The following is a 14,222-nucleotide window of genomic DNA, read 5'->3' on the forward strand; positions in this document are numbered from 1 at the left end:
TCTGGCATAGACACTGAGAACTGGGAAGCCCTGGCCCTTGACCGCTCCAGCTGGAGGTCAGCTGTGACCAGCAGTGCTGCAGAATTTGAGGAGGCACGAGTGGAGGGTGAAAAAGAGAAACATGCCAAGAGGAAGGCGCGTCAAGCCAACCCCGGCCGAGACCGCCTTCCACCTGGAAACCAATGCCCTCACTGCAGAAGAAGATGCAGAGCAAGAATAGGGCTCCACAGCCACATACGGACCCACAAGAATATTGGAAGACAATCATCCTCAGAAAGCGAGGGATCGCCTAAGTAATAAATAAAGTATTATTATTATTATTATTATTATTATTATTATTATTATTATCTGAGTGTGGACTCAGATAACCCAGTTCAAAGCAGATATTGTGGGATTTTCTGCTGTGATCTTCTGGGATTTAGGGCTGTGTGGAAGGAGGAGAGAGTAGCTGTATGGAGGAGAGAGTAGCAGCCTTCTCTCTCCTCCATATGTCATCCTTTCAAACATTTAAAATTCCAGTCTGCTAACAGTTGTTTGTCTCTTTTGTTAGAAATAGAAGGCATTAAAGTAGCAAAACAACAACAAAAAGCTGAGGCAAAGCGAAAAGCCACCCCAGTTATTGGAGATCTGCACCCCTTGATGGATGCCCTGCCTGAGCTCTCAGATCTGGTGACAGTCCGCAAGTTCCCGAAGTACCATAAGATGTAAGTATTGGATATGAAAATATTTGTTGACCATGCAGTAAAATATGATAAAATCCTAAATTCACAAGTAGTGATAATTTTTTTGAGCTAACATGCTTTGTTGGCTTCTTCATCAGTGAAGGTGTAATCATTATACAAAAGAAAATGGCGAGAATGCTAAGGTTACAGACTTCTACGTTATCTCAGGCCCCTCCTTCACCGCCATATACTCCAGTTTGTTTTTTTGTTTATTTGTTTGTTTACTATATTTATATACCCTTTCTCTCAGCCCACAGGCGACTCGGGGTGGTTTACAGTCGGTACCAAGACCATAAAATATAATTACAATACCATAAAAACATTCAGATAATATAAAACCATAGCAAAGTCAATAGAAGAATATATCATTAGGGTCTCCTTGTTAAAACATTGCCAATCATATCGTCCAACCATCCCATTTTCCTATGTCTGTTGCACTATGTTTGCAAACACCTGCTCAAAAAGCTAAATCTTGACTCTTTTCCTAGGGAGGGCATTTCATAGCCATGGGGCCACCACTGAGAAGGCCCTGTCTCTCGTCCTCGCCAGCCATACTTGTAACGAAGACGGGATCGAGAGCAGGGCTTCCCCAGATGATCTTAAAGTTCTGGAAGGTTCATAAGGAGAGATGCGTTCAGACAGGTAAGTTGGGCCAGAACCATTAGGAGTTTATAGGCCGTTTGAAGCTTTCGGACAGTCTTCAAAGGCAACCCCACGTAGAGTGCGTTGCAGTAGCCTATTCGTGATGTAACCAGAGCGTGGACTACCATGGCCAAGTCATACTTCCCAAGGTACGGGTGCAGCTGGCGCACAAGTTTTAACTGTGCAAATGCTCCCCTGGTCACCGCTTAAATCTGAGGGTCCAGGATCACACCCAAGCTGCGAACCTGCGCCTTCAGGTTCAAAGCAGATAGTCCTCATTATCTGCTTTGAACCGGATTATATGAGTCTACACTGCCAAAATAATCCAGTTCAAAGTAGATCATCTGGATTTTGTATGGCAATGATGAAGGGATGTCAGATGGTGTCAGTTAAGATGGTCTGGAAGGATCTCAATGTACGCAGAATCCACTTCTCTTCTTACTAATGTACGAACTAGAGACACAAGGGATAAAAGAATAAATGTTACACAATTTCATCTCCATTAGCAACAGAAAAATAACACCCTTTGAAAATCAGATATCCCATGCAAAGCTAATTGCTCTTTCCTTAGAAAAAGAACTTTGAATTTTTAACATGTTCACCTGACGAAGAAGTCAGTTCAAGTTAAAGTATTATTTGCCTTCTTTGCATTATATTCTCGGCTCATGTTCAACCTATGATGAACACTGATTCCAAGGTACTTACCATATTTGAAGCATCCCCCATCTTATAGCTATGCATTAGATGTTTGTGACTTAAAATGATGCAACCCAGGAATGCAGTGTGCTTCTCTACTTTTTCTCTCAAAATCCCAACTGTGGTGCATTTGATCTCTCTTCTATCCCAGACTGGTACCATTCCTATCCAACACTTTTTAAGGCAAGCTACATATAGCGTGTGAAGAGATTTTGACCTCTGTTATAATTGTGGTATTTGACGTTCACAGTGATAGGTGTAAAATATATAATATATTCATTTAGATCAAGGAACCCCCAGTGGTGCAATGGGTTAAACCCCTGTGCCGGCAGGACTGAAGACTGACAGGTCGCAGGTTCAAATCGGGGAGAGTGCGGATGAGATCCCTCTGTCAGCTCCAGCTCCCCATCTGGGAACATGAGAAAAGCCTCCCACAAAGATGGTAAAACATCAAAGCATCCAGGCGTCCCTTGCGCAACGTCCTTGCAGACGGCCAATTCTCTCACACCAGAAGTGACTTGCAGTTTATCAAGTTGCTCCTGACACGGGAAAAAAATTAGATCAAGACCAGATACATATTTTGTGTCCCACACTGAATTCTGGAATGATCTGTTTAAAGGTTCAGTTTGGTGGTTAACTTACGCTATTGATTTACTTTCTCCCCCACACAAGAGGGTTTTTTTCCTAGTTCTTTTCAGTTTGAAGCTGTTGCATGTGTGAGCAGAGCTATTTAACGAGGATCAGTTTTTATAAGATTAGTGCAGTTGCATACACGAGGAATTATACCCCCAATGATTTGTCAGCTTTTATTCACAGAAGATTAGAAACTTGATCCCCTGTTGGGGATCAGAGCATTCAAGTGAGGTTTTCATTCTGATATATAATGAATGAAGTCTTCAACTTGTAATGAAACAAGGGTGCTATTCATTGTAGATGACTAAACCTAAGAGCGCTGGCATTTCAGCAGCAGGTCATTGGAGCTGGAATAGAAGTTTCCACAAGTTCAGCAAAGCATTTATACATTTTCATACATTTGCATTCCTTCCATTGCTCATATGTCATGTTTTAGCATTCCTTGAGAATGCAGCAATTTAACATAATGAGAACCTTCCATGGTCTTTTAAAGCTAATTACAGAGGTCTAAATCTAATTGTTAGCCTTAACAATTGTTAGCCTTAACAGTAAATCTGTTGAACCAACTGAAGCTTGTTAACAGAGCTCATAGGTAAGTTCCATTGATGCAACAACTCTGCTTCAATTGAGACTAGCAGTTGGATTTATGCCAGAGATAGTGGGTGGCACATCTGGCATTAATGTGTAGGCACTGATGTTTAATGGATGTTTAATGGGTTATTGGGTGGCAACCTGTGCTCGATGGGGTTACACTCCCCCTGAAGGTGCAGGTCCGTAGCTTGGGGGTCCTCCTGGACTCAACGCTGTCACTTGATGCTCAGGTGTCAGCGGTGGCCGGGAGAGCCTTTGCTCAACTCAAACTTGTGCGCCAGCTGCGACCATACCTCGTGAAGTCTGACTTGGCCAGGGTGGTCCACTCCTTGGTTACATCCAAACTGGACTATTGTAGTGCACTCTACGTGGGGCTGCCCTTGAAGACTGCCCGGAAGTTTGATCTGGTACAGCAGACGGCAGCCAAGCTCCTTACTGGAGTAAACTATAGGGAGCATACAACACCCCTATTAAAACAGCTTCATTGGCTGCCGATAAGTTGCCAAGCCAAATTTAAGGTGCAGGTCATGACCTATAAAGCCCTAAACGGTTCGGGCCCCGCCTGTTTCTGCGATTGCATCTCTTTCTATGAACCGGCGCGAGCTCTAGGATGTTCTGGGGAGGCCCTCCTCTTGGTCCCACTAAGATCTTCTGGGGAGGCCCCCTCTCGGTCCCACTACTGTCTCAAGCGCGGTTGGTGGGGATGAGAGAGAGGGCCTTCTCAGTGGTCCCCCCCCCCCCCCCCCCGGTCTCTGGAACGCCCTCCCCTCCCCTCTTTTCGTAAGAGCTTGAAGACCTGGTGGTTTCAACAAGCCTTTGAATAATAATAATAATAATAATAATAATAATAATAATAATATAATAATAATAATTTGAAAATGACCAGTTCTAACTCAGCCCCACACATTGTCTAATACGGCCTTATTCTCTCTACCAGTTACCCAGATTCTTTCCTCTAATCGGCCTTGGAATGGACAGCCACAGGCCTAATATTATTGTTGCCTGCCATAGCATTGCACTTAATTCCCGCCCCCCCCCTAGAATTTTTGGGCTTGCACAAATCTTGGCCCAGACTTTTAAATTTTTAATTGCCTTGAACAGGCAGGATTACTTTTAATATGTGTGTGTTATGGCGATAATTTTATGTTTATATTTTGTTTGTTAATCTTATGGTGATGTTGTTTTTACTCTGTATGTTTTGTGATATTACTTGGGAACCGCTCTGAGTCCCCTCGGGGAGATGGAGTGATATATAAATAAAGTTTTATTATTATTATAATGTTCCCCCAAAATAACACAAATGGGGCAAAAACTGCATGAAATTTTGAGGTAAGTCACCACCACACGCATTCAGTTGCAGCTGTCCTTTCTAATTGTCAGAAGATTTGTCTTTAGTTAAGCACAACACAGTGGTTTTTTACTGTTTTGTTTGTTTGTTCAAAATCTCCCCACCCCCTCGCCAATGTTCAAAGTGCATGTAGTCCCAGGCATGATTACAGGAGAAGGTTGGAACTGCTGTTTGAAAATATTGATTCCCTACTGATGACTCTGAAAGAAATCTAACCCAGCAATTTAAAAGGGATGTCAGCCAGTTATAAACTGACACCTGTCTTGTTTGGAAGATGTCAAGATCTCCCAACAAAATTACCACCCATTTCCTTTATCCATGACAGCAAAAAGTTATTGTTTGGGAATGATTCATATTATAAGCAAATGCAATTCCCTGGGTGCTGCTGGTTCTTGTGGCCAAAATGCATTGTCTAGGACAAATTACAGGAAAGGAGATTCCACTTGAACTTTAGGAAGAACTTCCTGACCATGAGAGCTGTTCAGCAGTGGAACTTTATGCCTTGGAATATGGTGGAAGCTTCTTCGTTGGAGGCTTTTCATCAGAGGCTGGATGGCCGGCTGTTGGGGTTGCTTTGATTGTACTTTTCCTGCATGATAGGGGATTGGACAAGATGGCCATGTGGTATCTTCCAACTCACTAAAGAGGAGCTATTAGCAGAAGTTCCAAAGTTTGCCAGACACCCAGAGTTGCTCAGCAGGTGCAAAATATGGATTCGTACAGGAGGCAGTAAACTTTAAGCGGTGTGAGAAAGATTGGAATAAATCAGCTTTGCACATAAGACCCAGTCCTGTTCAACATCTTTATTAATGACTTAGATGAAGGGCTAGAAGGCAGGATCATCAAGTTTGCAGACGACACCAAATTGGGAGGGATAGCCAATACTCCAGAAGACAGAAGCAGAATTCAAAACAATCTTGACAGATTGGAGAGAAGGGCCAAAACTAACAAAATGAAGTTCAACAGTGACAAATGCAAGATACTCCACTTTGGCAGGAAAGACGAAATGCAAAGATACAGAATGGGGGACAATGCCTGGCTCGAGAGCAGTACGTGTGAAAAAGATCTTGGAGTCCTCTTGGACAACAAGTCAAACGTGAGCCAACAATATGATGTGGCAGGAAAAAAAGCCCATGGTCTAGATCTAGTGTCTAGATCTAGGGAAGTAATGCTACCCCTTGGTTAGAACACACCTGGAATATTGTGTCCAGTTCTGGGCACCACAATTGAAAAGAGATATTGACAAACTGGAATGTGTCTCTGTGACTAAAATGATCAAGGGTCTGGAGAACAAGCCCTATGAGGGGCGGCTTGGGGAGCTGGGCATGTTTAGCCTGAAGAAGAGAAGGCTGAGAGGAGATATGATAGCCATGTATAAATATGTGAGAGGAAGTCACAGGGAGGAGGGAGCAAGCTTGTTTTCTTCTTCCATGGAGACTAGGACACGGAACAATGGCTTCAAACTACAAGAAAGGAGATTCCATCTGAACATGAGGAAGAACTTCCTGACTGTGAGAACCATTCAGCAGTGGAGCTCTCTGTCCTGGAGTGTGGTGGAGGCTCCTTCTTTGGAAGCTTTTAAGCAGAGGCTGGATGGCCATCTGCTTTGAATGCAATATTCCTGCTTCTTGGCAGGGGGTGGGACTGGATGGCCCATGAGGTCTCTTCCAACTCTATGATTCTATGATTCTAATACTGTAAGGTTTTGTTGCAGGCCCTGTTTACAAATGCATATGTTGAGTAAACCATTCTTTTCTGTTTTTGACAGCCAGGTAAAAAAAAAGGTGCCAACAAACTTCAACGAGATGAATTCAGCCCAGAAAAGCAAAGCCATGTAAGCATCAATAGTGCAATTGTTAATGCATTGCAGGGGATTGGACAGGGCAGTCCTTGGGGTCTCTTCAAACTCTTAAGATTCTTATTCTATGATCAGGGAGATAAGCTCTCATAACCAGCAAGACCCAAAACCTGACTCCAACCAAAAATAGTTATGACAAAAAGGAAAGGAGGCCCATCGTATAGTTCTGTTGTGCTGACAAACGTCACACCACAGTACCATGGGTGTCATAGTCAATGATCCTTATATTTAACCAGCAGTGGATCCAATAGGGCAAGACTGACACATGGCCATAGCTGTCTTAGCAACTCTGACACTACGCATCAGTCAGTTGTTGCTGCTTGGAATGTCCTGCAGCAAGCTATGCATTGAGGGCAGTCAAGAATACAGTGGCAATATCACGATGTTCCCTTTCCAGTCTGCATATAGTGCACAACCCATTCTGTGGTGTGAGCATGCTTCACAGTAGCAAGATGTAGTGCTGATCCCACTGAAGGCTCTACTGGTTAAACAAGTGAAAATTAAATCCATCATGGTCAGACTTGAGGCTCAGGTCGGTAAGCCACACATTCCTTATTTGAAAACAGCTTCCAAAGAGGCATCCATGTTAGTCTTTTGAGTGTTTGGGTGTCAGTCATCTTCTTTGGGGGTCTTACTTGCCTTTAGACTTCTGGCTTCCTCCTGCTATGCTCTTGCAAAAGTCAGTAGTCCGGGTAAGTCAGGCTGTCCTTGGGAGGCTCCCTGTTTTCTGTCCCAGCATTGGGATGACTCACTTGCCAGAAGCCAAGTCCTTCTTTGTGAAGTGGGCTTTCCAAATCTAGATTTGGCACTTGGCCTGTGTCACTCTTGACTCTTTTGTTCTCTTGCTGCAGGGGAATATGGGTGGGTACTTCCTGAAAATTCAACCAAGGCAATTCTGATTCTCTCTTATCCTCTCATGCACCTCCCCCCCCCCCCCCCACCACTGCTCTTCTCATCTGACCTAAAGTCCTATTTGTGTCATAGAAATGTTCACAGGTCAAGCAGACACTTACACGAGGCATTGCAGTACCGTCCTGTTTATCCAAGAGATCTAATTTAAAAAATGTTTGAATTGTGTATGAAGAATAAAGCCTGCAAATCCAAAACAGAGAAAAGCAATCTGGGTGCTGGAGACGGCTTGCAGCTTTTCTGGCACTTACCGTATATACTCGAGTATAAGCCAACCCAAATATAAGCCGGGGCACCTAATTTTACCACAAAAAAACTGGAAAAACGTTTTGACTCGAGTATAAGCCGAGGGTGAGAAGTGTAGCTGCTACTGGTAATCATCAGGAGGTTAAATGTTTTTGAGTATTTACATAAAACTGTAATTTAAGTTAAGACTGCCCAACTCTGATTCAACCAGTATTCTAACCTCCTTCAATGTAAATGTGCTTACCTATTACCTATAATGATAGAATAAAATAATAACATGTAATAAAAATAATAATAGAGTAAATAATGGAAATTTAATAACAATAGTAATAATAAAGTAATAAATGTAATAATAATAATAGAGTAAAATAATAAATGTAATAAAAGTAATAATAGAATAAAATAATGTAAATGTAATAATAATAGAGTATAATAATAGATGTAATAAAAATAATACTAATAGCAGAGTAAAATAATAAATAACCTTGACTCGAGTATAAGCTGAGGGGAACTTTTTCAGCCTAAAAAAGGGTCTGAAAAACTAGGCTTATACTCGAGTATATACAGTAATTCAGAGTGCTGCTATTAATGTTATTATTAGAACTTCATTAGAGTAATATAAGGGGCTGGCATATCACAGCTTTTAAGAAAATACACACAGACAACCCAGAGAGAACTCTGAAGATAACATTTATTTATTTATTTTATTTACGGCATTTCTACCTTGCCTTTCTCACCCCGGAGGGGACTCAAGGCAGCTTTACATACAGGCAACAATTTGGTGTCTTACAGCGCAATGTACACTTAAATAAATATTAAAATAGAAGTAAAAGTACATTAAAACAGTTAGAACATTTAAAAACAATGCATTCAGAGTTAAACACATAAGCCACCAGGGTAATCTGGGCTGTTCCAGTGGTCATTGCGCATTGTTCCAAGTCTATCTATTGCACAATTTCCTGCATCAGTCAAGAGCAGGGCCTCCCCAAATATCTTAAACTCTGTGGTGGTTCATAGAGGGAGAGATGTGCGCACAGATAAGCTGGGCCAGAACAGTTTAGAGCTTTATAGGCTAAAGCCAACACTTTGAATTGTGCTTGGTAGCAGATTGGCAGCCCATAGAGCTGATGTAACAGGAAGGTTGTATGCCCCTTGTACTCCGCTCCAGTGAGCAATCTGGCTGCCACCCATTTGACCATTTGTAGCTTCTAAACAGTCTTCAAAAGAGGCCCCATATAGAGTGCATTGCAGTAGTCTATTCGGGGATGTAACATTGCCTCTTTGGGGTTTGTTGTTGCCAGATCCAAGTGCTACATGCCTTAGTTAATTACCATCTGGATTACTGTAATGCGTTCTATGTGGGACTGCCTCTGCAGACTTCTTGGGAACCTCAGCTGGTCCAAAGAACTGCAGCCAGGTTGCTCACTGGGGCTGGCTACAGGGAGCAGGGAACCCCCCTGTTGCTGCAGCTTCACTGGCTACCAGTCTGTCTATTGGCACAATTCAAAGTGCTGTTTATGACCTTTAAAGCCCTAGACAGCTCAGATCCAGGCTGTTCCCTTGGATGAACTTGCCCAGCCCCTGAGATCTTCAGTGTCCCACCTCCATCTCAAACCAGAGAGCGGGATTTCCTTCTCAGTAGCTGCCCTTCATTCTGGAACTCCCTTCTTTTCAGGGAAGCCAGAACGGCCCCCTTCCTGCTGTCCTTCTGGCGACAGGCTAAAATCTTTTTATTCAGGCAGGCTTTTAAAGAAGAAGGTTTTTAAGATCATGTCAGTAGCTGCTCTGGGTTTTTATGTTTTTTATGGATTTTATCTGAATTGTTTTAATAGTAGTGATGTCTAATATTAGTGATGTCTATTAGTGATGTCGAGAGCAGTACGTGTGAAAAAGATCTTGGAGTCCTCGTGGACAACAAGTTAAACATGAGCCAACAATGTGATGTGGCGGCAAAAAAAGCCAATGGGATTTTGGCCTGCATCAATAGGAGCATAGTGTCTAGATCTAAGGAAGTCATGCTACCCCTCTATTCTGCTTTGGTTAGACCACATCTGGAATACTGTGTCCAATTCTGGGCACCACAATTCAAGAGAGATATTGACAAGCTGGAATGTGTCCAGAGGAGGGCGACTAAAATGATCAAGGGTCTGGAGAACAAGCCCTATGAGGAGCGGCTTGGGGAGCTGGGCATGTTTAGCCTGAAGAAGAGAAGGCTGAGAGGAGATATGATAGCCATGTATAAATATGTGAGAGGAAGCTACAGGGAGGAGGGAGCAAGCTTGTTTTCTGCTTCCTTGGAGACTAGGACGCGGAACAATGGCTTCAAACTACAAGAGAGGAGATTCCATCTGAACATTAGGAAGAACTTCCTGACTGTGAGAGCCGTTCAGCAGTGGAACTCTCTGCCCCGGAGTGTGGTGGAGGCTCCTTCTTTGGAAGCTTTTAAGTAGAGACTGGATGGCCATTTGTCAGGGGTGATTTGAATGCAATATTCCTGCTTCTTGGCAGGGGGTTGGACTGGATGGCCCATGAGGTCTCTTCCAACTCTTTGATTCTATGATTCTATAATTCTCTTTAATATTCGTATATTTGTATATTTTAAATTGTATGCTGATGTTTTGTGTTAAGTCGCTTTGAGTGTCCTGTAGGAGAGATAAAGCGGGATATAAATAAATATAAAAGTAATAACAACAACAATCCATAGAATATTGAGGGTTTTTCAAGCCATCCCAGTGTAAATCCAAGTTTACACTGTATTGCTGGTTAATTAATCTTGTATGTAATAATCAGACGTCTTCCATGCAAGGTCCTGGCTGCTTTGGGGTGTATAATTGCATGAAAAGGTGTCACTCTAATGTAATTCAGAGGCAGAACATAGAATGGCATCCTTTGCATAGAATGAAATTTGAATTATTCAAAGGAATGTGGTGGGTTTATGTCTGCTTAAAAACAAAACAAAAGCTAGCTGAAACAGCCAGGACATGCGGTCCAGAGTTAGGAATGCACTGATTCCCAGATCCTCTTCAGCCAAATCCCACAAATCCTGTAACAACAAACCAGAGATGAACTTGCAGCACTGCCTAGTTTGGAAGAAGTCAGCAATGCAGCCAACAAAAAAATAAAGCCAGTGGACCTGATGGGATCCCTGCTGAAATCTTTAAAGAGGGTGGACCTGAACTGAAACAACAACTCCACCAGCTCATTGAAAAAGTGTGGATGACCAAAAAAAGGATCACCTTTCCATCACCTTTTCACCTTCATCACCTTTTCATCACCTTTTCAAAAAAAGAAGGGGGGGGGGGAGAACAGATTGCGGAAACTAATCTTTGCTAGGAAAATCCTTGCAAGAATCTTTGCAAACTGCCTTCTACCTGATCTTCACTGCACAACAGCTCCAAGAAAAAAGCAGGGAACAAAATCAACTTCTGTACATTGCATTAATTGACCTTGCAAAGGCATTCGACACAGTGAATCGCAGTTCTCTTTGGGCCATGCTCTGCTATGTTGGTAACCACCTCTCCACAAAAGTCAACATTGAAACTGAAATACAACACCACTTGAGCTCTGCGAGTGCAGCATTTTTCCGAATAAAGCAGGGAGTGTTTGAGGACCAAGACATCCATGGGGAGACCAAGTTTCTAGTTTATAAAGCAATTGTCCTCCCAACCCTGCTATATGCCTGTGAAACGTGGACTGTCTACAGACATCACACTCAACTCCTGGAATGATTCCATCAGCTTTGCCTCCGAAAAATCCTGCAAATCTCATGGGAAGTCAAACAGACAAAGGTCAGCATGCTGGAAGAAGGAAAGACCACCAGCACTGAATTGATGCTCCTACACCATCAACTCCACTGGATTGGTCATGTTGTCCGAATGCCCGATCATCGTCTCCCAAAGCAGTTACTATACTCCCAACTCAAGAAAGGAAACATAATGTGGTGGACAGGAAAAGGGATTTAAAGATGGGCTTAAAGCCAACCTTAAAAACTGATATAGACACCGAGAACTGGGAAGCTCTGGCCCATGAGTGCTCCAACTGGAAGTCAGCTGTGACCAGCAGTGGTGCAGAATTTAAAGAGGCACGAATGGAGGTCGAGAGGGAGAAATGTGCCAAGAGGAAGGCGCGTCAAGCCAACCCTGACTGGGACCGCCTTCCTCCTGGAAACTGATGTCCTCACTGTGGGAGAACATGCAGATCAAGAATACTGCTCCACAGCCACCTTCGGACCCACCGCCAAGACACTGCACTTGGAGAACCATCACCCTTGGGATCGCCTTAGTCAAAGGTTCCCCAATGGTCTGTTCTACTGATCCCCATTTTATGAAGGGGAAAATGTTACCTGTTGCATGTGCATGGAGAGTTTTCTGTTTTACACCCCTTTCTGTGTTAGCAATTTGGTTAGAATCAAGGTAAGTGAATTCCTGCTGAATACATTAAGTTGCATTATTCAGAAGGCTGGGAATACTTATTTCTACTGGGAAATTCAAGCCTTTTATGACTTTTCTTTATGACTTTACCTGCATAATGCCAGCAAATAATGTTTCTCCTCTTTCTCCCTCCCCTCCCCCAGAGTGGAGGAAATAGCACAGTTTCACAAGACTATATCTGACCCTTTGTTCAAAGCGAACCCACTGGCAGTCATCAGTGAACATCTTTCCAAAAGACTGATGCAGGAAAGGGAGGGAGAGCCATTGTAACATCAACATTGGAGCTGCTTGAAAGCACAAGGAATTGAATGCTCAAGACGCGCTGCCCACTAGGCCAGCACAACTTTCAAGAGTCTGCAAGATTATGACATCCAATGACCTTGTTTTCTGTCAACAGAAATGATGCTGCCAACACTGATGAATATGCTGCTATTGCTGGCTACAGCTTTTTCCGCTGTTTTGCTAAAAGCTCTGTAGATCTGTGACTATTCTCATTTCTCACTCTTTGATAAACCACACAGCAGATGTTCCTTCTTTTTCTTCCCCCTCCCTCTCTCTCTTGCTCTCAATTTTCGTTCTTTCTTAAAGTAGAGTCTAAGCTGCCATCTTCTCCAGTGGAAGGAATATAGTTTTTGCAACATTTCCCTCAATTTCTTTTGTATTTAAGAAGGGCTAATGGATTTGCATTTTCTATTTTCCAAATTCTATGGGCAATAAACATGCTATTTTTGGCAATTCCGTTTGTACATGTCCAATTTAATTTATCACTGTACCAAAATTCTAGGAAACATCAGTATTTCACAAGCTTTGATTTATCTAATAGTAGTTGTTTATTATGAAGCTCCTTTTTGTAATATAACAATAAAAGAGACAATCCCATCCTAACTGTTCTAATAAGGGACACTAATTAAAGAGACGTGCATCTTTGAATGCACAGCTTTGTTTATTGATGGAACAATTATGTTGATTTTTGCAGTCTGACGTAGAGGGTCGTAATGACATAAAACATTGAAAAAATGCTCTAGAAAGAGGTATTAACGAAGAAAAAATTGCAGGAGTAAATTCCACACCAAAAGGTGTTCAAAGTCAGCCTTACATAGGAAACATAATAATCACCATTGAATTTTGTCAGGACCCTGTGGGTGATTGTTAGGCTGTCTTTCCAGAGAGCCATAACTGGAATACTAGTCTAATGTGATAGAAGATACTTTGTGACAAAGATGTGACAAAGATGCCAGTTGGGCAGCAGGAGAAAACTCAGGCTACAATAGCATCCCAAAATATCTTTAAGGAAAAATATGAATTTTTCCAGCCGTCTCTTAGGCCAGGTAGGGCCCATGTCACATGATCAGATTATTCCAGGGCCTCGGGTTGTGTTGGCTGAAAAGGAAAAGTGGAATACATCATTGCAGTTCCCCAGATAGCCTCTTATATCAGGTTAATTTTTCTCTTGTTTGAAATGATTGTAAATTTCTGATGGCCTTAATAACTCATTTTGTATTTCTTTTGTATGCACAGCTTGTTCATAAAGGTGTTTTTGATTCTCCAACCTCACTTGTGCCCAGAATCCTTCCTACAAACATAGGTGTGTATTAAAGTTTCTGACTGCGAAAATGTATTGAATTTTGCTCCTCCTTTTTGGTGGAAATGTCAAGATTGCCATGAGTAAAAGCTCTGTGACAGCAGGCAAAATTGCTCTTGAGCAATGACATCCTTGGAAAATCTCTATGTTCCTTACAAGATCTCTACATCCCTTATTTCTCATTTCCAACAAGGTATTACAGGTAGATACTATGGTTGAAAGTGTTACAGGTTACTGAAGCCCTTCCACACCGCTGAATAAAATCCCACATTTGTTCCATCCCAAGGCTGAGAATCACATCTATACTTAACACACAATCCAGTCCAAGGTAAAATAGCAAAGCAGTTTATTGAAGAATGTATATAAAAAACAATCCATCAAAATAGTGTAAAAATGTATGTCCAAAAAAACCCCAGGAATAATCCTCAAAGTTCAAAGTACATAAAATTGATCAAAAACCAGAAATACAAAAATAGGATAAATCCAAACATGCAGTACAGAAACAGTCCTTAGGAACTTGAAACATGAACACAAGAAACATGAACACCAGAAAACCTGAAACTAG

The 14,222-nt window shown here is 42.2% G+C and overlaps 1 protein-coding gene across 1 annotated transcript in view; it reads left to right on the plus strand.

Annotated features, from left to right (window-relative positions):
* SLX9 (SLX9 ribosome biogenesis factor) overlaps positions 1-13,689 on the plus strand; it is a 70,280-nt gene extending 56,591 nt beyond the window's left edge. Inside the window, exons 4-6 of the mRNA XM_060783639.2 lie at positions 551-704; positions 6,401-6,466; positions 12,219-13,689. Coding sequence (XP_060639622.2) covers positions 551-704; positions 6,401-6,466; positions 12,219-12,345 — 347 coding nt within the window. The 3' untranslated portion in view covers positions 12,346-13,689. The remainder of the gene's footprint in view (positions 1-550; positions 705-6,400; positions 6,467-12,218) is intronic.
* The last annotated feature ends 533 nt before the right edge of the window (positions 13,690-14,222 follow it).

The sequence above is a fragment of the Anolis sagrei genome, chromosome 1 (assembly GCF_037176765.1).
Source record: "Anolis sagrei isolate rAnoSag1 chromosome 1, rAnoSag1.mat, whole genome shotgun sequence".
NCBI lineage: Eukaryota > Metazoa > Chordata > Lepidosauria > Squamata > Dactyloidae > Anolis > Anolis sagrei.